The 27935-nt window shown below is 37.7% G+C and overlaps 1 protein-coding gene and 1 pseudogene across 7 annotated transcripts in view; one reads left to right on the forward strand and one right to left on the reverse strand.

Moving 5' to 3' along the window:
- Positions 1–27935, reverse strand: part of SESTD1 (SEC14 and spectrin domain containing 1) — a 157817-nt gene that overhangs the window by 72572 nt on the left and 57310 nt on the right. For all 7 annotated transcript variants that reach the window (XM_023259511.2, XM_045034077.1, XM_023259512.2 and 4 more), the window contains 2 exons: positions 8057–8147; positions 3292–3405 (listed from right to left, as the gene is read on the reverse strand). In XM_023259511.2, the coding sequence (XP_023115279.2) occupies positions 3292–3405; positions 8057–8147 (205 nt within the window). The remainder of the gene's footprint in view (positions 1–3291; positions 3406–8056; positions 8148–27935) is intronic.
- On the forward strand, positions 23345–24350 carry LOC101097282 (annotated as a pseudogene).

Here is a 27935-nt window from a genome sequence, read left to right on the forward strand (position 1 = left end):
ACCCAGATGACCTTGGAGCACAAATACAGCCCCACTGTAGCTGGAGGAAAGGAAAAGAAAAATCTTCTGGTGGAGGCAAGAATATATGATGAGTCCACACTATCACAGCCCTTCTAAAGCTGGGAAAGAGGGCTCTACTTCCTAGACTCAGTGTCACAAAGCCTGCCTAAGACTGAGACTGAACCAGAATAACAGAAAATGCCCCTCAGACAAACACTGAGTAGCAAGGAACAGCAGTCTTTGGTTGACTATATATTTGGTTGCATCTATAATGCAGAGAGAGATCTTTTCTGAGGCAAGGTACAAAGGAAAGACCTATAGCTGAGGGTGAAATAAACACCGAAAAAAACAGTCTCTGGCAAGCTAGCACCATCTTCAACACAAGGTAGCTCAAGAGGAATTTGAAGCCTGTGGTGCACTAAGGAAAATAAAAGCAACAACAAAAGCCAAAGCCAACTCAACTCCTGGCGCAGCTAACTCTCCTGCCCCACTAAAAACCTAGAGAAAACCAAGATGGGCCCATGAACAGGCACAAATACTATTTACTTCAGTCTTTACTATCCTAAACAACATGTCCAACATGCCACAAAAAATAACAAAGCATGCAAAAGGCAATCAGGAATCAAAGCAAATGACGTAACTAGAGTAAGACAGACCCAGATAGTGGAACTATCAGGTAAGGAATTTAAAGTAACTATAATACATGCTAAAGGTTCTGATGGAAAAACTACAAGAAAACAGGCAAGAACAGATGGGAGATTTCAGCAAAAAGAAACTATAACGAAGAATCAAAAGAAATACTACAAACAAAACACATGGTAACACAGATGAAGTTGAGTTTACAATGAATGACTCATCAGTAAACTCAACAAAGCCAAAGAAACAAACAGTAAACCTGAAAATGTTATCAACAAATGGGCGCCTGGATGGCTCAGTTGGTTAAGTGGCTCTCTTTAGCTCAGGTCATGATCTCAGTTTGTGAGTTCAAGCCCCACATTGGGTTCTGTGCTGACAGCTCAGAGCCTGGAGCCTGCTTCATATTCTATGTCTCCATCTCTCTCTGCCCCTCCCCCGCTCATGCTGTCTCTCTCTCTCTCTCTCAAAAATAAAATAAAAACATTAAAAAAAAATTTTTTTTAAATGACAATGGATCAACAGGAAATACCCGAGGGGAAAAAAAAAACATGGAAAAATAAAAGAGAACACCAACCCAGAAATTTCCAAATGGTCTAATATACATGCAATTAGAATTCTAGAAGAAGTAGAAAAAGAAAATGGAGCAGATAAAATATTTGAAAAGAAAGTAAGAATTTTCCAAAATTGATGGCAGACATCAAACCAGAGATGCAAGAAGTTCAGGGAACACCAAAGAGAATAAATACTAAATAAAATACATCAAGGCATTACATAATAAAACTGCAGAAAAAACAAAAACTAAATGAAAAATCTTGAAGGTGGCCAATGGGGGAAAAAATATATGGCACACAGGGGACCAAGGATACAAATAACAGAACTCTCCACAGGAGCTATGGAAATAAGTCACTGGTATGATAATGTCCTGAAAGAAACAATGAAACAAAATTCTATAACCACTGAAAACACCTTTCAGAACCATATTAGAAATAATGGTTTTTGTTTGTTTGTTTTTTTCAGGGAAAAAAAAAGGCTGAAAAAATTCAATGATAACAGACCTGCACTGCAAGATACATTAAAGGAAGCCTTTTAGACAGAGGACTATATTAGACAAAAAGATGAATCTCCAAAAAGAAATGAAGAACACCAGAAACGGCATAAAGATGAAATTATTTTATTTTAAACTGATGTAAAGAGACTATCTATGGCAAAAATACTAGCCATCTATTGTGTGTTTACAGAATAGAAGTAAAATGTATGAAAACAAGGGGAGAAAATATTGGATATACAGTGTTTTAGGTAATTTCCACTATATGTTAAGTGGTATATTATTTGCAAGTAATAGTCCATTAATTAAAGATGTATATTACAGGGGCACTTGAGTGGCCCAGTCCGTTAAGTGTCAGACTTCAGCTCAGGTCATGATCTTGCGGTTCATGAGTCGGAGCCCTGCATCAGGCTGTGTGCTGACAGCTCAGAGCCTGGAGCCTGCTTCCAATTCTGTGTCTCCTTCTCTCTGCCCCTCCCCTGCTCACGCTCTCTCTCTCTCTCTCTCTCAAAAAGAAATAAACATTAAAAAAAAAAAAGATGTAGACTGTAAACCTAGGGCGTACACACACAAAAAAAATCTAAATAAGAGATATAAACTACAATACGGATAAAATGTTATCATAAAAAATAATCCAAAAAATAGAAAAAGAACCAAAAAATACACAAAACCTAGCAAGATAGATTTTAAACCACCTGGTTTTATGAAATACTAAAATAACAGATTATCAGAATGGATATGAAGCAAGACCTAGGGGCACCTGGGTGCTCAATCAGGCATCTGACTTCGGCTCAGGTCATGATCTCGTATTTCATGGGTTTGAGCACTATCGACAACGGCCAAAGTATGGAGAGAACCCAAATGTCCATCAACAGATGAATGGATAAAGAAGGTGTGGTATATATATACAATGGAGTATTGCTCAGCAATCAAAAAGAATGAAATCTTGCCATCTGCAACAACGTGGATGGAACTAGAGTGTATTATGCTAAGCAAAAGCAGTCAGAGAAAGACAAACATCATATGACTTCACTCATATGTGAAATTTAAGATACAAAACAGATGAATATAAGGGAAGGGAAACAAAAATAATATAAAAGCAGGGAGGGAGCCTCTCTCGCCCTGTATTTAAGAGACTCTTAAATACAGAGAACTGAGGGGTTTGTTGCTGGAGGGGTTGTGGGTGGGGGGATGGGCTAAATGGGCAAGGGTTAAGGAGGACACTTGCTGGGATGAGCAGAGGGTGTTATATGTAGGGGATGAATCACTGGATTCTATCTCTGAAATCATTATTGCACTGTATGCTAACTAACTTGGATATAAACTTAAAAATAATAATTTTAAAAATGTGTTAAAACTAGGAAAAAAAACGCTAAAAAATACAGAGTGATGCAAATGAAAACAAGAAAGAATTTGTGGTCTTTGGCAAGGAATCAATCTATTCAACAAGTATGTGAATGTCAATTATACACTAATCATTGCTTAGGCACTGTGTGAGAACTGCTTGAGCACAGCTTAGTATCCAATGACAAGCAAACAAAATAATATCAGCAAAATGCTATTTTTAAAGATACAACACACTTCTGCTTTTTTATATAGAGTATATTTACCTCAAAGCCAAGTCTATCCTTTTCTTTCCAAAAACAAAAATGTGTTACTTTCTTATCCCAGAATTCATCGGGCTTCACTACACAAACAAGGGACACCTCAGCTGGAACAACATTCTATAAAATACAAAAAATAATAATTATAAATTAGACATGTAAAATGAATAATTTATTAACACCATAAATTACTAAATGTTCATGGTTAGGCTGAATAATTAAGAGACCTTTGGAAAAGAATTAAAATAATAAAGAAATATTCCAAACTTCAAAACATACATGGCAATAAAGAAATACTTGGAAAGACAAGCTGATTCAGAAAAGACTTCAAATAAACAATGTAATAAAAACAGTATATGTGGGGATGCCTAGATGGCTCAGTCTGTTAAGTGTCCGACTTTGGCTCAGGTCATAAGCTCATGGTTCATGAGTTCAAGCTCAGCATCAGGCTCTACTCTTGACAGTGCAGAGCCTGCTTGGGATTCTCTCTCTCTCTCCCCCATTCTCTGTCACTCCCCCACAATCTGTCTCTCAAAATAAACAAACTTTAAAAATAAATAAATAAATAAACACCGTACATATGAAATTACTTTTGTGTTTTACTGAATCTTTGTAATAGGTAATGTTCAGATTAAACTACAATATAATTTAAATTAAATAACTATCAAATTTTGTTTTCGTGTTCAAAAAATTTTGGGGGCATAATAAAATCATCTTGGAGAATTTCTTCAAATGATATAAAATCAATTTTTTCACAAAATAAATTTTTTGCTGGCAATTATACAAAAGAGCCAAGATTCTACTTGATTATTAACTTGAAGAAGAGGATAAGCTAATCTTTGACAAATACAATTTCACATTTACTAGATATGGTTATTCATATTACCTTAAAAAGAATGGAAATTAACATTTACTGAATCAATAAATATTCCATGTATATTTTATCAGCAAACCCATATAGTCTATCTTTAAAATAGATCTGAGGGCGCCTGGGTAGCTCAGTCAGTTGAGCGTTCAACTTTGGCTCAGGTCATGATCTCTCGGTTCATGAGTTTGAGCCCCATGTCAGGCTCTATGCTAACAGCTCAGAGCCTGGAGCTGTTTCGGATTCTGTGTCTCCTCTCTTTCTGCCCCTCCCCTGCTCATACGCATGCACGAGTGCTCTCTCTCTCTCTCAATAAATAATACATCTTAAATCTATCCATTTCTACCACCTGCATTGCTAACATTCCCAAACTAGTCAGCCTTTTAAAATATCCTCTTAACAGGCCTCCCTTCTTCATATTTTCTCATGCTCAGAGTAAAACTCAAACTCCTACCAAGGCCTAGAAAGCCCTCCAAGCTCAGGGCCCCAATGACCCTCAGACCTCACCTCATACCCCTCTCCCCATAAGATCACTCCCCTACCACAGCCACACTAAGTTTCCTGCTGTTCCTGCCTCAAGCTTATGCCCTTGATGTTTCCTCAGTCAGGAATGTTTTTTGCCCCGTACACAGAAGAATGCTCCCTCTATTTAAGATTCTACTCAAATATTCCCTTTTCAGACAGACCTTCCCTGACGACCCTATCTAAAGTAGCACCATATGACTCGGTCTCCTTTTACCACTATATTTTTCTTCATAGCATTTATCACTATCTGATGTTACATTACTTAGTAATTTGCCTAATTACTATCTGTAGTAATGTACTACTTTATGTAAGATATCTAATATCTTACTATCATGTCAGTCCTATATCTCCAGCCTTTGATAGTGCCTGGTATATAGAAGACACTCCATAAATAACTTTAAATAAATGAATTCACATTAAATAAAATTGAGAGAATGAGATCTACTTGAATTTCACAGAAGAATAAACAGAGTTTCAAAGAACTAAAGTAACTTGTCCAATATGACAGAGTTGTTCAGTGATGGAGCTTACAGAGAAACCAGATCTGACTCTAAAGTTCTATCACATCATTTCAAATGTTCTAGACCAGGAGTCAGTAAATTCTCTCTCAAGGTGTAGACAGTAAACATTTTAGGCTTTGCAGGCGATATAGTCTCTGTCGCAACTACTTCAATCCTGTCATTATAGTATGAAAGCAGCCATAAACCATATAAATGAATGGGCATAGTTGAGTTCCAACAAAACTTTATTTATGAATTCTAGGGGTCAAATACCATTCAAGACCATAAATGGCAAAACTGAATAACAATAATAAATTATGGTTATAATTAATTATTATTAAGGAGAAAATAGAAATCTTTCCATTTAAACATGTTATTGGGCACGTCACAAATCTAGTGCCCCCTGCAATTACCAGGCTATGAATTAGTTAAGTAAATTCAACAGTATCAAAGTTATCAGAGAGGCTGGGAAACTTAGGGTAGACTGAGGTTTATTTATATATTGACTTTTGGAAGACTATTATTTCAAAATCACTGAATATTAAAGTTGCGAGAAACAAGAGAAACCAAACTCATTTTAGAGAATATTAGTTACAAAGCCAAAACTAAGCTCTGGGATCCCAAACAACTGGTACTTGTACCTTTTGAAATCAAAGCAATGAATGATTTTGTATGTAGAAACTGCTTGACTAGGAGTAAACAAAAGGCCATTGCAACTTCTGAAAATGTTAACTACTAATAAATCCAAAAGTTGTTAAAATACCTATCGGAAAAGAAATCCCAAGAGGGGATTAAATCATCCATTGACTGTTCTTCAAAACTGCCAATGATCAAAGTCCAGTTCAAACAGCAAGCCCCAAACAGGTCATCTGTGACACAGGTGAATGACAGGATGAAAGGAAGAACAACACAAGGTCATAATTAATGGATTTCTCACCTAATAGTTATTTTAACAACTTTTACTGAGAAGAATTCATCTTCACGGGTGGGATATAAAAGTACTCAGAACATATCTGACAGAAAAAGTTATGGGATATCAATCTGTGCTCCCTTAAAAACTGATCCTCTAGAGGCTATATCCTTTCCAACTCGAAGGAGTAATCCTAATGATGAAGGTTTAGGCCACACGTTTGAATACAAGGTAATGGGTACCTTATTTGGGAACCTCCTCCAATACATCCCACTGGTAAATATACACTTTGTAAAGGATAAAAACAAGACTTAGGGGTTGGACCATGTTAAGTTCTAACCGTGGCTCTTTCCCATGTTCACTGTATGAACCTGGCTAAGTTACTTAAAATCTTTGAGCCTCAGTTGACCCTTGGGGATAACAAAACCTGCCTCCCAAGGTTCTGAGGATAAAATTAAACGACATAATTTACATACGAAGCTTAGTACAGTCTTAACGATATTAACCATATGCTTAATCATATTAACACTAAAAGTATCCTCATCCCTCAAATCCCTTTTTCCTAATAGTCCCAAATAAAAAATAAAATACTAAGAATCATTCTCCACGGGGCACCTGGGTGGCTCAGTCAGCTGAGCATCTAACTCTTGATTTCAGCTCAGGTCATGATCTCACAGTTCATGGGATTGAGCCCCATGTCGGCTCTGTGCTGACAGCACAGAGCCTGCTTGGGATCCTCTTTCCCTCTTTCTGCCCCCCCCCCCCCCGTCTCTGCCTGCATGCTCGCTCTCTCTCTCTCTCTCTCTCTCTCTCTCTCTCTCTCTCTCTCTCACAATAAATAAATAAACATTAACAAAAAAAAAAAAGGATCATTCTCCTTAGTTATCATTTGAAATTTTACATTATCTTCCTTTCCACAGAACCCCAAAGCAGCTACTAATTATTTCCCAATCCATTTAAAATTCTTGATCTTTCTTCCAATATCATTAATATTTACTTAACTGAATTTCACTATCCTATGTAACTGCCAACTTCTATTTTCCCCAAACCGACCTGCCATCAACTCTCTTCGTTATATTTGCTTCATTTCTGAGCTATCACTAAGTCAGTGTCCCTGCCAGGAATGCCCTTTTCACTTTCTTTCATCTAAATTAGATCATCTCTTTTATTTAACTCACTTAACTTCTACATTCTCTTGAAGCCCTTCTACAGAAACCCAGATATGTGTAAGCAATCTGCCTTTCAATCACTCAAATGTTTTATTTTTCTATTTCAGATCACAACATCTTCAATACCCTTATAATAAAGCAACAAATAGTTACTAGGTCCCTAGAACATGCGAAGGATCATGAAAACGTTCTGTGAGGAACACAGAAAAACACAGACTAGGCTCAGACCACGGACTTTTTAACTGCAGCTGTTTATTAAATGCTGGTTTGCAGGCTGCTAAAATCCCCAAGGACACAACTGTCAAGTACATTTCTTCTGGCTTAGAAATAAATAACAACACCATCATGAGTCCTGGTGCTTTTCGGAGGAAAGGAACAAAAGGGAAAAGACTGCTCAGAACCACATGAGAAGCTTTTTCAGAACAGACTTACCCAAATCGTGCTCTCTACCTACAGGATCAGAATGGAGTAGACAGGGGATGGTGCACATACCACAGCCTGCAAAAGCTCCCAGTTAAGTCCAACAACATCACACTTTTAGACTCACTGGCCTACTTATTAAATTTATTAAACATGACATACTATTTTTGATCATTTACAAACCTTTAGGTCTGAAATTTATTTTACTAATCAAAGTCATACCTCTAAGAATTGAATTTTAAAAATCCAGTAGTGTCCATTTCAGAACTCAGTCACTGCCGAGAAGTCTGGGCACAGTCCAATAAATGAAATGCATTTCCATTATCACTTTATCTGTTGCTATAAAATAAAACCATTTCCTGATAGACAAAAATAAAATTACCTGTAGCATTAAGACTACTGTTTTCACCACATTCCACTGTGATTTTCTGCCATCCACAATCACGGTAAATCCTCTAGCCTTACACTTTTCACTGAAACAACAACAACAAAAAATTACAAAACATTAAAACGGCCTTCATATTTTGTTCTTTATAATCCTAAATAAAGTTTATAGCTTAATCATATATGGAGCAGCATTAATCTCACTTGATCTGGCTTACACTGTCATTAATAAAATGTTTAAGAGTATCCTTTCAGTTTTCTCAAACAATTTACTTTTTTCATTTCAGGAAATGTTGACAATCTACAAACTAATCTGGCAAGAAAATTACTCTGAAAGTACAGAATGTCAATGGCCTAAAAAAAGGAAGAAATCAAAGCAACATTCAAATAATCTCAAAAGCCTTTCAATTTCTTCATCTGTAAAATGGGATCACAGTGAAGTAGATAACTAGTGGCTGCCAAGTGCTTACAGACTTCTTACCTCTCCTTCCTGCTAGACGTGTAAGGTTAAAACAGGTAGAAAATAGCGTAAGCTATGACTAACCAATAGAAATGGATTCCCTGGTGTTCTTTTTAGGAAATTTAATGAGATGAGGTAGAATTTGGTCTACATAGTAATTCAAAGCCTGAATACTCCATGTATGAACATACCACCCACCTCTGCATTCTCAGATATTTGACCAACAAAATAAATATCTTGAGTATTGGAATGTGTTACTGCTATATATTATATTCAATTATTCAGGTATTAAACACTTCCCAAAAGCCTACCCTAGTAAAATGCAACAACTGTGTTGAAAAACTCCATCCTACAGACCAAACTACATAGATGCTTTATTATTATTATCTACTTATAAAATCAATTCAGTGCAAGGATCTCAACTGTCCTCCCTCCAATAAAATAGAAGACATTTAGTTTTACTTAGCAGGGCAAGGAATTGGTAGTGAAACCTCTCCACACTCAAAGTTCTATCAGTTACATACATTATAGGAAAGGTAATTAGCAGCCCTTTCCTAAAATATAAACCCAACAATCCAGGGGATTTTACCAATCCTGCCTTACTTCCTCCAACTATTCACATTAGCCTCAAGATGGTTCTTGGAAAAGTGAGGTCTAATTCCACTGACAAACAATAAAGTTTTAAGAATGGGGATGGTATTATTAAAGGTTTCTAAGATCCCCTGTAGGCAGGGATAGAAGCTGAGTTTCCAAAGGAAACAGAGAACTACTCAAAAGATGAGGCAAATTGAAAAAATGTCCATACAAAAAATCTGCACACAAACGTTCACAGCAGCATAATTCCTAACAGCCAAAAGCAGAAACAACTAAAATGTCCATCAATGATGAACAGGAAAACAAAATGTGATGATCTATACAATGCAATATTGTTCAATGCAAAAAGGAATGAGGTACTGGTACATACTACAACATAGATTAACCTTGAAAACATTATGCTAAGTGAAAGAAGCCAGACACAAAAGCCCACATATTGTATGATTCCATTTACATGAAACTTCCAGAATAAACAAATCCACAGAGACAGAAAACAGATTAAGAGCTGCCAAGGGCTAGGAGGAGAAGAGACTGGGGAGTGAATTCTAATGGGTACAACATTTGGGGGGGGGAGGGGGCAAATAATAAGAGTGCATGATGGATACACAACCTTGTCAATATACTGAAAACCACTAAACTGTACAGTTAAAAAGGTGATGTTTAAGGTATGTGAATTATATCTCAATTAAAACAATGGTTAAGTACTCTGTTTTCGGATTTTGCATTTTAAAACAAAGGATTCATTAGGTATTCTTTGGGAGAAAAAATGTGAGATAATACAATGATCACTTTGGATTAGCAAGAGCATATAAAGACTTGCTTGGGAAGCAAATCTGATACCTAACTGCTAGTTGAAGGATCAGGTAAGGAAAAAATTCCTGGAGTTTCCCAGCAACAAGACATCTAGGAAGATCACTTTAACTTAGGTAGGAGACAAGACCAAGAGAGGTCAACCTAGGTCAGGTAGCTGGCTGTTGAGTAGTCTTCAGAGAAGTAAAACCAACTGAGGGTCTCTGCCAATGCATTGTAGAAATTTACAGGAGCAGGACATAAGACACACAGAGCTGTTCAGTGGAAGGCCTCCCCTCACCGGTACTAGAGACAAGATCAGTGTGCCATCCCCGTAATTTGGTACTTTCTTTTCAATTGGGATCTGCATCTCGGAGATACAGGTTACACAACCATTTTGTTAAAGAAGTTTTATGTGAATAATACATTTATATTTCAAAGCACACTCTAAATTAATCTGTATGTTAAGACAAAGAAAGTAAGGAAGCTTGAAAATACCATCTGCAGTAATCTTAAGGGCGTAAAAGTGCTCTAAATTTATCTTTTGGGGTAGTTAAAAAAACACCCTTAATCATAATTTTCTCACATTTTACTAAGATAATGAAAATAAAATTGAAGGATACTATTTGAAAATTGCAAGACCAGTGATCTCTCAACTATGGGAATGGATTGTGGGTTTTTGTTTTGTTTTTGCATTCCTACAAGTGGAGAGATAGTTTCAACTCTTTTCTAATATTTTAAGTTTAGAAGCATGTTCTGTCCTCTATAAAGGGTATGTTAGAGTAGCTGCAGTGCTAATATTAATAAATTTCTATACTTTTAATATGTTTATAATTACATCTAAAGAACAATAAAAACAATCTATTAAGACTGTCTCGTTGGTCCTCCCCCATTTGAGCCTTTCAAGGGTGAGGTAGCTACATTACAACAACTATTAAAAGAGGAGAGGCTCCTTAAGAAGCTCACTCACTTTGACTAGAAACAGACTGGGGATTTCTGGGGTTCAGTACACTGTAGCTCTTCACTAATTTCTTTAATTAAAACTCTTCCACTTATAGAGCTCTGTTTATACTTAAGTAATAGCAACTAATTTCACTTATGCTTTTATTATAACTTATTTACAATGTATCCTTAGATAACATGCTTCCAGAAAGCAAGGATATTATCTGACTGATATCCTGGCAGCTTTAGCACAGTGCTTTAAATATAGATACCCTTTAAAAATATTAGAGGGTGTACACTGTATCACTCCCCAGTCAGAAAGCAACAGTGGCTTTCCTTCTCCTTCAGAACGGAGGCCCTTACCATGGTTTACAAGATCCTCTCTATGATCTGTTTCTAGCCTCTCTGACCACTGTTCTAGAACTCTGTCCCTCTCTCAAACTGCTCCCACCAAATTACCTCCTTGCTGATTCCACAAGTCTGCTTTCACCTCAGGGCGTCTGCACTAACTGCTCTTTCATAAATGCTCTTTCCTAAATGCTCTTCCATCAGATATCTGTGCTACTTGCCCCTCACTTCCATCAGCTCTGGTAAAATATTATCTTATCATTTTGTGAAATAGTACCACACACACCATCCTTAACTCTTTTCATGTTTTGTCTTCATAGCATTCATAAACATCCAACAAACTGTGTGCTTATTGGTAATATTCATTTGATCATTAGCTATAAGGCCCATAAGGGGAGGGACTGGGTCTCCTCTCTTCACCCATTTCCTCAGCACCTAGAACAATGAGGAGTTCATTGCAGGGTCTCACATATTTACTGAGTGACTAGAGACTTGTGGTATTAACAACTGTATAATTTTTTGGCAACTCATTAAAGCTCTGCGTTCTGGTGTTTATTCTGTAACATAAATGAGTTTTTCTACAATTTTGAAGAATTGACTTAAGACCCAAGTTTGAATGAAAAAAAATAAAATAAAACTAAAGAAAATGGAAGGGTGACTTCTATAGATATTGAATCACTACAGAATCAATAGTAATCTGATCAAGATTAATCTGGGCAAGTACTTGGCAGCATTTCTATAAAGAAGATTTAAGAGTGGGGAGATGATTCTTAAGGTAACTTTCCAATCCTGATGATGTACCATGATTCTATATTGGGATGATCAACAAGTTCCTAAACTTTAAGCTAGAAAATAATGATTTTAAATACAGGTATACCTCATTTTATTGTACTCTGCTTTACTGCACTTCACAGGCCCTGCATTTTTTACAAACTGAAGGTTTGTGTGGCAACCCTGGTCCAGCAACTCTATAGGCACCACTTGCTCACTTAATGTCTCTGTGTCCTACTTTAGTAATTCTCGCAGTATTTTTTTTATATTTACTTATTTTTGAGAGAAAGATTGTAAGCAGGGGAGGGGCAGAGAGAGAGAGAGAGAGAGAGAGAGAGAATCCAAAGCAGGCTCTGCGCTGCCAGTGTTGAGCCCAGTGTGGGGCTCAATCTCATGAACCATGAGATCATGACCTGAGCCAAGATCAAGAGTCAGACACTTAACTGACTGAGCCACCCAGGCACCCCAATTCTCGCAATATTTCAAACTCCAAATTATATATATTTGTTACGGTGATCTGTAATCTTTAATGTTCCTACCATAGTTGTTTTGGGGTGCCACAAACCACATCCCTATAAGATAGAGAACTGAATACGTGTTGTGTGTGTTCTGACTGCTCTACCAACAGTTGTTCCTCTGTCTCCCTCTCTCCTCGGGCCTCCCTAGTTGCTGAGACACAGTAATATTGAAATTAGGCCAATTAACAACTGCTCAGTAGCCTCTAAGTGTTCAAATGATTTTGTTCTTTGAATCGAAAGCCAAAAATGATTAAGCTTGGTGAGAAAGGCATGAAGAAAACCAACAAAGGCGAAAAGCTAGGTCTCTTTCACCAGTCAGCCAAATTGTGAATGTAAAGGAAAAATTTACTGGAGGAAATTAAAAGTGCTACTCCCGTGAACAAATGAACTATAAGAAAGCAAAACATTCTTTGGAGAAAGTTTCAGTGATCTGATTAATCTTCTGATTAAACCAGCCACGACATTCCCTTAAACCAAAGCCCAATCCAGACAGTACTACGGAGGAGGCTGAGAGAGGTGAGGAAGCTGTAGGACAAAAGTCTGAAATTAGCAGAGTTTGATCTGTGAGGTTTAAGAAAGGAAGCCACCTTTAGAATGTAAAATTGCAAGGTAAAGCAGAAAGTGCTGATACAGAACCTGCAGCAAGTTCTCCAGAAGGCCTAGCTAGGATCATCAATGAAGGTGGTTTACTCTACAGCAGATTTTCAATGTAGACAGAACAGTCTTCTATTAGAACAGCATCTTTAGGAGATGCCATCTAGGACTTGCACAGCTAGAGAGGAGAACTTAACAGCTGACCGTCAAAGGACAGGCTGTCTTTTCAGGGTTGACACAGCTGATGACTAAGTTGAAGGCAATACTCATTTACCATTCTGAAAGGCCTAGGGTCCCTAAGAATTATGCAGATCTACTCTGCCTGTGTTGTGTAAATGAAATAACAAACCCTGGATGAAAACACATCTGTTCACAACATGGTATACTGAATGGGCTTAAGCCCACTGTAGAAACCTACTGCTCAGAAAAACTGATACCTTTTAAACTATTACTGTTTACTGACACTGCACCTGTTCACCCAAGAGCTCTGATGGAGGTGTACAATGAGATTAATGTTATTTTCATGCCTGCTAACACAATATCCACTCTGCAGCCCACGGACCAAGGAGTAATTCTGACAAGGAGTAATTCTGACTTTCAAGTCTTATTATTTGAATATTTCAAAAATCTATAACTGCCAGAGACAGTGATTCCTCTGATGGATCTGGGCAAGTAAATTTAAAACCTTCTGGAAAGGATTCGCCATTCTAGATGACATTAAAAACATTCTTGATTCATGGGAAGAGATCAAAATATCGACAATAACAGAAGTTTGGAAGAAGGTAATTCCAACTCTCATGGATGATTTCGAGGCTTCAAAACTTGATTGAAGAAAAAACTGCAGATGTGGCTTTCCTGTCATATTGGCTTCACTGCAGTGATCTAGAGCTGAACACGCAATTATCTCCAGGATATGCCTGTATATACTGAATATACTGTTGAAAGGAAATGTGAAAACAAATTAAAAAGTCTTTCAAATGTCTTTTATAAGACCATATTCACCAAGGCTGTTTCATATATCAATCATCAGCTGTGATAGATCCAGGTTAAATGTGAATAAATACTAAAAGTTACCAATAAATATGGCACTGTGACGATAGCAGAGGTGGCTACAGAGCAGTAATCAGGAATACAAACCAGTGGTCAAAATGCCAGGTTCAAATTCCCCTTGGTTTACCACATGCTCTTGGTCAAGACACCTAAATTGCCTACTCTTTCTATGTCTCAGAACCCTCATACATAAGATGGGGATAATGATGACTGAACTCATCCCACAAGTTTGTTAAAAGAATTAAATGACTTAACGGTATCTATTACTTCCCGAAATCTAAGATATCCTTTTCACATATGCTTCCCAATCATAACCCACAAGCAAATCCTCAGGTCAGGTCCATTTTGAATTTAAAGTCCTACAAAGGAAAGAAATACCAGCCTAGACAAACTTCTGTCCATCAAAATAGTTTCTAATGAGCTGGCAACTTCAGTATGTTTGAATTTTCCGACAAAATATAAGATGTTCTGAGAATGGTCAGTTACTAGGTTTAGTCAGCCCACATTTGAGTACACAGAGCTCTGAGAAACTGAAGCAGTAAAATAAAATAGAAGGTAGAAACCCATATCCATAAGCCACACTGACCACTGACTAAGAATAAGGTACTACACTGGGCTATGAAAAATACAAATTATAAGATACAGTTTCTCCCCTCAAGGAGCTCAGAATCATTTAGAAAGATGAAAGAATAAGGAGTATTTCAGTTAGTGTCTACTATACAGTCACAGACATATTATTTGTTACTAAGGAAACAATATACGCTTTTGAAATTAAAAAAATCAAGACAAGTAATAAATGTAAAAATAAATAAAAAATCAAGAATCATCATTAAACACATTATGGTTAAATTTCTGAAGAGCCAGAAACAGTGAGTGCTATAAATCTGGATAACAGCAGAATCTGGGAAGGATCTACATAAAGGAGCTAATAAGATTTAATGTGAAGGACAGACACTGAGCATAAAGAATATGAGCAAAGGCACTATATTAAGTTGAGAAAGTTTCTTAATTTCTCCGCCCTCATTTTTTCATCTATAAAATAGAAATAATACTATCTACTTTACCATTATTTTGAAAACTGAGTTAGTAAAAGTACTAAAACTAAGTGCCTTACATAATAAGTGCTCAAGAAATATTAACTGAAAAGGTGAGTCTAATCATACAAGGTCGTGGCAGAGAAGACTGAAAGACTGCCCTTGAGAACAAAGACCTAAGTCTTTCCTGCCTTCGCAATGCACCATGTACAATGTCTGCACTGGCATCAGCAAAATAAATGGCTACTGAATTGAATTCACTGTGCAGAAAAAAAGAGGTCATGGAAAACTGAGAAGGATGATACAACTGTTGTTTTAGCGAAATCAATCTTGGTTTTGCCTGCAAAGTGGGAAGAGAATGGGGTTATTATACTAGTCCAGCTTGACAATTTAGCCATCCCTTGATGTGAACTTAAGCATATAAAAAGGGAACAGAAAGGACAGAAAAATAAAAACTACATGGCAAAGAAAGGAAATACTAGCTTAGCAGTTACATTTTAAAATGGCACATTATAAATTTTCAATACATAGGTGTTGAATAAGTGAGATAATTTCTTATATTAAAAAAAAAAACACTCATCAAGAGCATAAAGCATGTTCAAAACCCTCAACCATCATGCTTTGAAATAACTCTAAGGACAATGCAACTATACCTCCATCTAGTAAAAGTACATTCGTTAAAGAGGAAAATGGAAGGCACTGGCTCAAAATTTCTTGGGAGTGAGTCCCATTTAAAAAAAAAAAAAAAGAGGAAAGCCATCTCAGTCACACTCTCAGACTATACTGAGTCTTCTCAAGTCTAAAAAAACATATCAACGATGAACTAAGATATTCCAATTATCTTCTAATTGCTCTGCAGAGTCCTAAAAGCTCAAAGAAGTCTCCTTAAAAGTGAGGGAGGGGGCCCTGCAGCAGGAGTGAAGTCTGAGAAGAGAAAATAAGAGTGGGCAAAAATGGCTGTGGACCTCCACTTCTATCTGTTTTATAAATTCTGCTTCTGGCTAAGATTTTCTTTGAAGAAAAATGTCCATAGATTTTTTTTTTTTAATTCTGAACATACAGGATACATAACCTACAGAATACTAGTAGTTATACAGTCCAGAAAGGAGTAGCATAATGTATTCCAAGTACTGAAAGGAAAAAAACCTACAACCAAGAATACCCTACCTACCAAGATTATCATTAAGAATTGAAAAATAAAGGGTTTCCCAGATAAACAAAAGTTAAAGGAGGTCATCACGCCAAAACAGTTTTACAAGAAATGCTAAAGAGCATTCTTTAAGTGAAAACCATAGCCCATAACTAGAAGAAAATTATGAAAAGAAAAAAGTTCACAAATAAAAGCAAGCATATAGTAAAGGTAGTCGATTAACGACTTGTATCTTTTAAATTTTTTTATGTTTACTTATTTTTGAGAGAGAGAGAGAGAGAGAGAGAGAGACGATAGCACAAGCAAGGGAGGGGCAGAGAGAGGGGGAGAGAATTGAAGGGGGCTCTGTGCTGATAGCAGAGAGTCTGATACGGGGCTCCAACTCATGAACCACAAGATCATGACCTCAGCTGAACGTAATGTTCAACCAAATGAGCCAGGTGCCCCAGATTAATGACTTATAAAGCCAGTATAGAAGTTAAAACACAAATTATAGTAAAACAAATTATATCCACAAAAATTCCAAGGGATACACAAACAGATGTAAAATACGACACACACAACATGTGGGGGTGGGCAATAAAAATTTAGTGCTTTCAGAATGTGTTCCAACTTAAGCAATTATCAACTTATCACAGACTGCCATACATACAGGATGTTACATATAAACCCAATGGTAACCACAAATCTAAACCCAATATTAGACACAGCAAAACAGAGAAAGGATTCCAAGCATAACATAAAGAAAACCATCAAATCACAAGAGAGCAAGTGAAGAAAATTAACGGAAGAATTACAAAAACAATCAGAAAACAATTAACCAAATGGCAATAAGTACATACCCATCAATAATTACTCTAACTGTAACCAGACTAAATACTGCAAACAAAAGATATAGGGTGACTAGATTAAAAAAAAAAAAAAATGCTGCCTTACAAGAGACTCACTTCTGATCTAGTCACATACAGACTGAAAGTGAAGGAATGAAAAAATATATTTCATGCAGAAGAAGGGGGAAAAAATAGCTGGGTTAGCGATACTTCTATCAGACAAAATAGACTTTAAGAGAAAGACTGCAGCAGAGCACGTGGGTGGCTCAGTCAGTCAACCATCCAACTCTTAATTTTGGCTCAGGTCATGATCTCACGGTTCATGGGTTTGAGCTCCATGTCCAGCTCTGCGTTGACAATCCTGAGCCTGCTTAGGATTCTCTCTCCCCCTCACTCTGCCCCACCCCTGCCTGCTAAGTAAATAAACATTAAAAATAGATAAATGAATAAAATGAGAGACAAACAAGGACATTACATAATGATAAAAGGATCCATCTGACAAGAGAATGTAACAACTATAAATATCAGACACCCAACACAGGAGCACCTAAATATATACAGCAAATTTTAACAGACATAAAGGGAGAAACCAATAGTGATACAATAGTAAAGGACTTTAACGCCCCACTTAGATCAGTGGATAGATGATACAAACAGAATAACAACAAGAAAACAATGGCTTTGAATGACACATTGGACCTAACAAATATATACAGTACATTCCACCCAAAAACAACAGAATACACATTCTTTTCAAATGCACGTGGAACATTTTCCAGGATAGATCACATGTTAGGTAACAAAACAAGTCTCAATAAATTTAGGAATAGGAAGACTGAAATCAAACCAAGCATCTTATCCTATCACAACAGTAGGAAACTAGTAATCAATTACAAGGAAAAAAAAAAACAAACTAGAAAAAACACAAACACATGGAAGCTAAACATGCTACTAAACAACCAATGGGTCAATGAAGAAATCAGAGAAAATAAAAAAATACATAAAGACAAAACTGAAAACACAACAGTACAAAATCTTTGGGATATAGCAAAAGCAGTTCTAAGAAGGAAGTTTATAGTGATATAAACCTATCTCAAGAAACATAAAAAATCTCAAATAAACAAACTAATCTTGCACCTAAAGTTATTAGAAAAAAGAACAGGGGCGCCTGGGTGGCTCAGTCAGTTAAGTGACCAACTGTTGATTTCAGCTTTGGTCACGATCTCACAGTTTGTGGGACTGAGCTCCCTTCACGCTGTCAGCGCCCAGCCTGCTTGGATTCTCTCTCTCCTGGTCTTTCTGACCCTCCCCTGCTCCTGGGTGTGCTAACTCTCTCTCTAAATAAACAAACTTAAAACAAAAAAAAGTTAGAAGGAAAGAAATGATAAAGGTGAGAATGGAAACAAATGAAACAGAGACTTAAAAAAAAATTAGAAAAAGTCAATGAAACTAAAAACTGATTCTTTGAAAAGATAAACCAAATTGATAAACCTTCAGCAAGACGCATCAACAAAAAAAGAGAACTCATAAAATCAGAAATCACAAAGGAGGAGAAATAACAACTGACACCACAGAAAAACGAAGGGTTGTTGAGAATGCTATAAAAAATTGTATGCCGACAAATTAAACCACCTAGATGAAATGGATTAACTTCCAGAAACAATCTTCTAAGACTGAATCAGGAAGAAATAGAAAATGTGAGCAAACCAATTACTAGTAACAAAACTGAATTGGCAATCAAAAAACTCCCAACAAACAAAAGTCCAGGACAAGATGGCTTCACAGATAAATTCTACCAAACATTTAAAAAATAGTTAATAACCCATTCTTATCAAACTATTCCAAAATATAGAAGAGGAAGGTAAACTTCCAAATTCACTATATGAGGTCAATGTTACCCTGCTACTAAAACCAGACAAATACAGAAAAAGAAAAACACAAGCCAGTATATTCGATGAAGATGGATGCAAAAATCATCAACAAATTTTAGCAAAGCACATTTAATAACACATTAAAAGGATGATTCATCACAATCAAGTGAAATTTATTCCAGGGATGCAAGAACTGATACTCGCTAATCAATGTGATACACATTAACAAGAGAAAAGATAAAAACCACATAATTATGTCAATAGATGCAGAAAAAGCATCTGACAAAACACAACATCCGTTCATGATAAACACTCTCAACAAAGTGGGCTTAGAGGGAACACACCTCAACATAATAAAGGCCATATGTGAAAAAAAAACCCACAGCTAACATCATACACAATGATGAAAAAACTGAAAGTGTTTCCTCTAAGATGAAGAACAAGACAAGGATGTCCACTCTCACCACTTTTATTCAACACAGTACTAGAAGCCCTAATTTCAGCAGATAAAAAAAATTTTTTAAAGGCACCCAAATTGGTAAGGAAGAAGTAAAACTGTCATTATCTTAAGATGACATGGTACTATATACAGAAAACCTTAAAGATGCCACCAAAAAACTATTAGAATAAATGAAATCTGTAATATTGTAGGATACAAAAATATACAGAATTCTGTTGCATCTCTAACATTAATAATGGAGCAGAAAGAGAAATTAAGAAAACAATCTCATTTACAACTGCACCAAAAAGAATGAAACACCTAGGAATAATTTTAACCAAGCAGATGAAAGATCTGTACTTTGAAAACTAAGAGACTGATGAAAGAAACTGAAGGCAACACAGACAAATGGGAAGATACCATGCTTATGGCTCGGAAGAATTAATATTGTTAAAATGTCCATACCACCCAAAGCAATCTACTGATTCAACACAATCCTTATTAAAATTTTTCACAGAACTAAAACAAATAATCTTAAAGTTTGTATGAAACCACAAAAGACCTTGAATAGCCAAGGCAATCTTGAGAAAGAACAACAAAGCTGGAGGTATCACAATCCCAGATTTCAAGATATACTACAAAGCTATAATAATCAAAACACAAACACTATGGCACTGGCACAAAAATAGACACACAGATCAATGGTACAGAATAGAGAAACCAGAAATAAATCCACACTTGAATGGGTTAATTAATCTTTGACAAAGGAGGCAAAAATATGCATACAATGGGGAAAAGATAACCTTTTCAATAAATGGTGTGGAGAAAGCTGGAGAACTACAAGCAAAAGAATGAACTTGGACCACTTTCTTACACCATACACAAAAGTAAAGTCAAAATGGATTGAAGTCCTAATGTGAGACCAGACACCATAAAAATCCTAAAAGAAAACATATACAGTAATCTCTCAGACACTGGCTTTAGCAACATATTTATGGATATGTCTCCTGAGGCAAGGGAAAAAAAAGCAAAAATAAACTATTAGGACTACACCAAAATAAAAAGCTTTTGCACAACAAGGAAACCATCAACAAAACAAAAAGACAAACTACTGAATGGGAGAAGATATTTGCAAATGATACATCCAATAAGGGGTTAATATCTAAAATATATAGGGGCGCCTGGGTGGCTCAGTCGGTTAAGCGGCCGACTTCGGCTCAGGTCACGATCTCGCGGTATGTGGGTTCGAGCCCCACGTCGGGCTCTGTGCTGACTGCTCAGAGCCTGGAGCCTGTTTCAGATTATGTGTCTCCCTCTCTCTCTGACCCTCCCCCGTTCTCATGCTCTGTCTCTCTCTGTCTCAAAAATAAATAAAGGTTAAAAAAATTTAATAAAATATATAAAAAACTTACACAACTCAACACCAAGTAAAACCCAGTAGTATGATTAAAAAATAGGCAGAGACCTAAACAGACATTTTTCCAAGGAAGACATACAAATGACAAACACACACATGAAAAAATGCTCAATATCACCAGTAATCAGGGAAATGCAAATCAAAACCACACAGAGATATCACCTCACAGCAGTAAGAATGGCTAGTATCAAAATGAGAAAAAATAACAAGTGTTCACAAAGATGTGGAGAAAAGACAACCCTTATGCTCTTAGGGTAAGAAGATAAATTGGTACAACCAGTATGGAAAACAGTATAGAGGTTCCTCAAAAACTTAAAAATAGAAATACCATACAGTTTTATAATTCGACTACAGGGCACTTACCCAAAGAAAACAAAAACACTAATCTGAAAAGAGATATGGAATCCTATGTTTATTGAAGAATTATTTACAACAGCCAAGATATGAAAACAACTCAAGTGTCCAATGACAGATGAATAAAGAGGATGTGGTCTGTGTGTGTGTGTGTGTGTGTGTGTGTACATACAACAAAATATTACTCAGCCATAAAGAATGAAATCTTGCCATTTACAACAACATGGAAGGACCAACAGTTATTATGCTAAGTAAAATAAACAAAGAAGGGATGCCTGGGCAGCTTAGTCAGTTAAGCATCCGACTTCAGCTCAGATCTCAGTTCAAGCCCCACATGGGGCTCACCGCTATCAGCACAGAGCCTGCTTCAGATCCCCTCTCTCTCCCTCCCTCCCTTTTTCTCTCTCCCTCTGCCCCTCCCCCCTCCTTCTCTCACAAAAATAAATAAACGTTAAAAAAAAAAAAGAATTTTAGGGGCACTTGGGTAGCTCAGTTAAGCGTCCAACTTTGGTTTAGGTCATGATCTCATGGTTCATGGGTTTGAGCCCCACATCAGGCTCTGCGCTGACAATTCAGAGTCTGGAACCTGCTTCGTATTCTGTGTCTCCCTCTCTCTTTGCCCCTCCCCCGCTCATGCTCTGTCTCTCTTGCTCTCAAAAATAAATAAACATTAAAAAATAAATTAAAAAAAGAATTTCAAGGCATCTGGATGGCTCAGTCGGTTGAGCGTCCAACCTCAGCCCAGGTCATGATCTCACAGTTCGTAAGCTTGAGCCCCACATCAGGCTCTCCGCTGTTAGTGCAGAGCCTACTTTGGATCCTCTCTTCCCCTTCTCTCTGCACCTCCCCCACTCACACACACACTCTCAAAAGTAAAACATTAAAAAATAATAATACACAAGCCCCCTTTGCAAAATGAAAATGCCTGGCCCCTTTATAAAAAAAAAAAACGAAAGAAAAGTATATGATTAACTTATATATAGAAAAACAAAAACAACAACAACAACAACAACAACAAAACAGACTATTAAATACAGAGAGCAAACTGGTGATTGCCAGAAAGGAGGTAAGTGTGGCGGGATGAGCAAAATAGGCGAAGGGGATTAAGAGGTACAAACTTCCAGTTATAAAATAAGTCACAGAAATGAAAACTGCAGCATAAGGAATAGTATTGTAATAACAATGTTTGGTGACCAACTTTATCATAGTGAGCACGGAGTACAGACTTTTCAAATCATGATGTTATAAACCTGAAACCAATATAACATTGTATGTCAATTACCGTTAAGAATCAAAAAAAAATGGGGTGCCTGGGTGGCTCAGTCGGTTAAGCGGCCGACTTCAGCTCAGGTCATGATCTCACGGTCCGTGAGTTCGAGCCCCGCGTCAGGCCCTGGAGCCTGTTTCAGATTCTGTGTCTCCTCTCTCTGACCCTCCCCCGTTCATGCTCTGTCTCTCTCTGTCTCAAAAATAAATAAATGTAAAAAAAAAAAAAAAAAAAAATTAAAAAAAAATACTAGCAGTTATAAAACTAATTATGGGATTCAAATAATGATTTCACCATTTTTAAAAATTATAGAATTATACACAGCTGTTCTATTTCCCTTCATGATGTTTTTTAGGTCATTTCTATGACTGTTGCTAAGTGTGGTTTGTTCCTTCAATATGCATATAACGAACACATGAAGTCTTCAAATCACTTTACAGGCATTGTGGATATGGAGATAAATAAAACAGGGTTCTGCATTCAAGGACCTCACAATCTTTTTTTTTTTTTTTTTTTTTTTTTGTCTTTTTGAAGTAAGCTCCACACCCAGCATGGGGCTCAAACTCACGACTCTGAGATCAAGAGTAGCATGCGCTGCCCTTCCACCCAGGGCAGCATGGCATGGCTCAGTTCGGCACCAGCCTGACTTCCCGGTGGCCCAGTGCAGCCCTGGGCATGCCCAGTGCTGGTGCAGCGGCCCCAGCCCTGGAAGCGCCGGGGAGGGAGCTGGTGGCGGGCCCAGAGAAGCCAGGAGGGGCTGAGCGGCCCATGGTGGGCAAGGAGCCAGGCAGCAGAGCGGCCAGATCCATCATGATCAAAGATTTTGAGACGTTTCTCTCTCTGTGTAGTTCGGGTGGTGAAGAAATGGCTGACAGTGTCAAAACCTTTCTCCAGGACCTTGCCACGAGAATCAAAGGCTCATTCTGGGGCATCTGAACCATCTCAAAGCTAGATGCTTGGACTCAAGAAAGAGAGAGGAGCTGTATTGAAGAAGGGCAAGCAGTGTCGTGGCGCAGAGGAGAGCCCAAAGTATTGAAAGGAAGCAAGAGAGTGAGCCGTGTATCATCAGAATTTTCCAGTGCTGCACTTGGAATGGTGGAGTATTCTGGTTAAGTCTCCTCTTGTTTATCAAGTGTTTATTCCTGTGCTACATTCAGTAACAGCCCAAGTTACTGGTGATCCATCACTACATGGAGATGTTTGGCTGTGGCTAGAATTCTTCCTTACGTCGTGTTTGTACTTAGCAATGTTGTCAGTGCCATTTGGTTTAACGACACAGCTGATCTAGCATGATCCAGTATCAGGGAGGGAACCTCACCTATTCCCTAGTGTCAGCAAAATTATTGCTGACATGCTCTTCAACCTTTTGCTGCAGGCTCCTTTCCTGATCCAGGGGATGTTTGTGAGTCTCTTTCCCATCTACCTTGTAGGTCTAGTCTTCTAGACCATATGCAGGTTAGTCTTCTGCATATGTCCCTCCTCTACTCTCTATACTGCTTTGAGTATCGTTGGTTCAGTAAGGAATTGAAATGCACCACTGGCTGTCAAACCCAGAAAGGAACTGGCTGTACTACTTTGGATTTGGTTTGCCACTGGCTTTCCTCACAACAGTGCCATCCTCATGTATTATCAGCCTCTTCCCCATTCTCTTTCCTCTGTTCATAATCAGCACCAATGAAGCAAAGAACCCTGGCAAAGCATACCTTCTCAAGTTGTGCTTCTTCTCTTGGTGGTTTTCTTAAGGAACGGACTTTTCCATAAGACAGACTACCTGTAGTCTTCCCTGAGTAGCTCAACCTCTGCTGAGAAATTCCCTTCACTACATCTGTCTCCTGCCAAACTGAAGACCCCTGCAGGCCACTGAGTCACCTGCCATCCAGAGGAGGGAGATGGGTGGGACTGGAAGGAGGCTGTAGGAGCTCTTTTCCTTATCAACTCCTCCACCAGGGAAGGCAGGTCCCGTTCTGCCAAGGAGCCTCTGCATGTTCCCTTCTCTCTGAGGAACTGGGATTTCTGTCTCTAGTGTGTATAAGGCAGAATCTTCCTGACACCAGTATATGGATTTTTAACACCAGTGAGTCTGAATGGACCACAGGTTTTTCTGCATCTCTTCTCTAGCACTTGCCAGCCCCTGTGCCTGGACTGATTTGAATACTTTCTTTCTCCCTACGCCATTTACCCTCCCAACTCCCCTTCCTGCCTCCCACCACCCTCGGATGAATGGATTTTGTAATTCTAGCTGTTGTATTTTGTGGGACTGTTACTTTCGGTCATTTTTCTGTGAAGCACATATATTGGATGTGAGAAGTAAAGAAGCATCTCATTTGCTCCTAGTCACTTGCTTTATAGCCATCTCGGTCTTATTTCTTGTAACTCATGTCAGATCTTGGTCTCTCTTGCTCCACTGAAAAAAACAAGCCTGAAGAGATAGGACAGGAAAAAGACCTCACAGTCAGATCTGGTGGGCTTTGAGGAGTGATTTTTTTCTTGCCATTGAAGGGAAAAAAGCTTTTTTTATCCAGTGGTACATTTAAAGTTCCCCAGTGGTAGGGATGTACCAGTTTTGGACAAGTGCCACTACAACACCGAATACTCAGAGAACCTACACTTTTTTTTTTTTTTTTTTTTTTTTTTTAAACTCTGGAGGTCTGAAGTGTACTGCTGGCCACTGGCAGGTCTGTCTGGCATTTCAAAGGAATACTGGATGCTACAAATAGGAACTGAAGGTATAAACTTATGAAACCCATTAAGCCTATGATTGGTTGGTGTTTTCCTGTCATTTTAAAGAGACTAAATATGGAGGAGGGAGCAGATGTCAAAACAATTGTCCAATTTTAAAATGTCACAATTAAACGTGAGCTGGTCCCACCCGCCCCCCGAAAAAAAAAAAACTTGGATGCTCTACCAACTGAGCCAGCCAGGTTCCCCAAAGACCTCACAATCTAAAAACAGACTGTAATTTGACTATAAACTACTGTAACACCAGCAGAAGAAAATAGGAAAATCTTTCTAAAGGGTCTCCTTAGAAAATTAATAATGAGAAAACAAGGTTAAGAAATGTATTTTGCCATTTGTCATGTGATTTTAAAAAGCATGTAGTCTAGGGGTGCCCGGGTGGCTCAGTCGGTTAAGCGTCCGACTTCAGCTCAGGTCACAATCTCACAGTTTGTGAGTTCGAGCCCTGCCTGAGTCGAGCTCTGTGCTGACAGCTCGGAGCCTAGAGCCTGCTTCAAATTCTGTGTCTCCCTCTCTCTGCCCCTCCCCCCCCAAAATAAACATTAAAAAAAAAAAAGCAGGTAGTCTCATTATCTTATAATCACATTTCACATAATAGTATTGAAACAAATTTCATTCTCTGTACTGAATGTGAATATGCTTCTGATCTTAAATTTTGAATTATGTAATAAAACAATATGAGATTGACAAACTATTTGTGAGATTTTTGGTTAGTGCTAGTCTCAGTATTTACTTCTTTAATGAAAAGATTTGTAGATTAATTTCTATTTCTTATCTTTAATTCCATAAAGGAATCTCTTAATTATAGACTCACATAAGTTTCTGATCATGCTGTTTATGCCTAAAATATACAGCAATAGCTAAGAAAACAAAAGATAAACTTGATTTACCTCTCCTAAAATTTAACACTCAGGCTGGCCCAAACCTGTCACTATTATTCTGTACTAATACCTATGATTGACCTTTTACAGAAAATGGGGCAGTAATGGTTAGGCTTGAACTCCACGTAGAACTGACACGAGTTACTTGGACATAAACTTAGTATTTCATTTACACCCTCTACTTGAGGATCTGAAACAAAAACAGGCTTAGGGGAAACCCATGTGAAAAAGAATCAGGAAATGCTTCCATTCTCAGTTGTGCTGGGTTACCTGTTTAAAACAGGAACATATCCAAAAAGAATGAAATCTTGCCATTTACAACTATGTGGATGGAACTAGAGGGTATTATGCTAAGTGAAATTAGTCAGAGAAAGACAAATATAGAACTTCACTCATATGAGGAATTTAAGATACAAAACAGATGAACGTAAGGGAAGGGAAGCAAAATACTATAAAAACAAGGAGGGGGACAAGACATAAGAAACTCTTAAATACAGAGAACAAACTGAAGTTTGCTGGAGGGGTTTTGGGCGGGGAGATGGGCTAAATAGGCAAGAGGCATTAAGAAGGACACTTGTTGGCATAAGCACTGGGTGTTATATAAAGGGGATGAATCACTGGATTCTACTCCTGAAATCATTATTGCTCTATATGCCAACTTGGATGTAAATTTTAAAAAAATAAATAAAAATAAAAATAAACGAATTCTCAAGATAAGGATTCAGATTTCTGGTTAATAACAGGCAGGTATATGGAATACTAAATGGAATAAATGAAAAAAAAAAGCAAAATTAAATATATAAAATAGGTATATATCATATGGTGTCTCTAGTCATTAAACATAAGCACGAAGTATAGATAAAAAACTGAATAGTTTCTTTTCATTTTTACATATGTTTTTAAAATCTATTAATATATTCAAAATGTTAATTGTGTTCATTGCAAAAGGAGACCACTTTGGGGCATGTCCTGTGAGGATGAGGCCACACAAGCACACTGCTGGAGCTGTCCTCAGACAGTCACAGCTTAGGAGGGGCCAAACTTTAACAGCAGAAAACTGGGAGACAAAGCAGGTCACACAAAAAAATTAAGACATACTTCTAAAAAGGACAACTTTCTAGATACATGCTGAGCACAATCTGATAGGGTAAACTTAAAAATAGTTCTGGGATGGGGGCGCCTGGGTGGCTCAGTAGGTTAAGTGGCCGACTCCAGCTCAGGTCATGATCTCACAGTCTGTGAGTCTGAGCCCCGCATCGGGCTCTTTGCTGACGGCTCGGAGCCTGGAGCCTGCCTCCAATTCTATGTCTCCCTATCTGTCTCTCCCTCTCCCACTCACACTCTGTCTCTCTCAAAAATAAACAGACATTAAAAAATTAAAAAAAGAAAAAGTTCTGGGATGGAAAGAGGGATGGGTAAATGAACAGACATGTGATCAAGTTCAATTTTGGTTGGAGACTTCTAAGTGATGGGCATAATGGTATTTACAATTCTTTAAACTTTCTTGTACATTTGAAATATCTCATAATAAAATGTTGGGGGATTATAATTTATAAGCAGTTTTGGGGCGCCTGGGTGGCTCAGTCAGTTAAGCATCCGACTTCAGCCCAGGTCATGATCTCGCGGTTCATGAGTTCAAGCCCTGTGTCGGGCTCTGTGCTGACAGCTCGGAGCCTGGAGCCTGTTTCGGAATCTGTGTCTCCCTCTCTCTCTGCCCCTCCCCAGCTCATGCTCGCACTCTGTCTCTGTCAAAAATAAATAAACGTAAAAAAAATTTTTTTAATAAATAAATAAAAGCAGTTTTGAGGGGCACCTGGGTGACTCAATCAGTT

Source organism: Felis catus, chromosome C1 (genome assembly GCF_018350175.1).
Source record: "Felis catus isolate Fca126 chromosome C1, F.catus_Fca126_mat1.0, whole genome shotgun sequence".
Classification (NCBI taxonomy): domain Eukaryota; kingdom Metazoa; phylum Chordata; class Mammalia; order Carnivora; family Felidae; genus Felis; species Felis catus.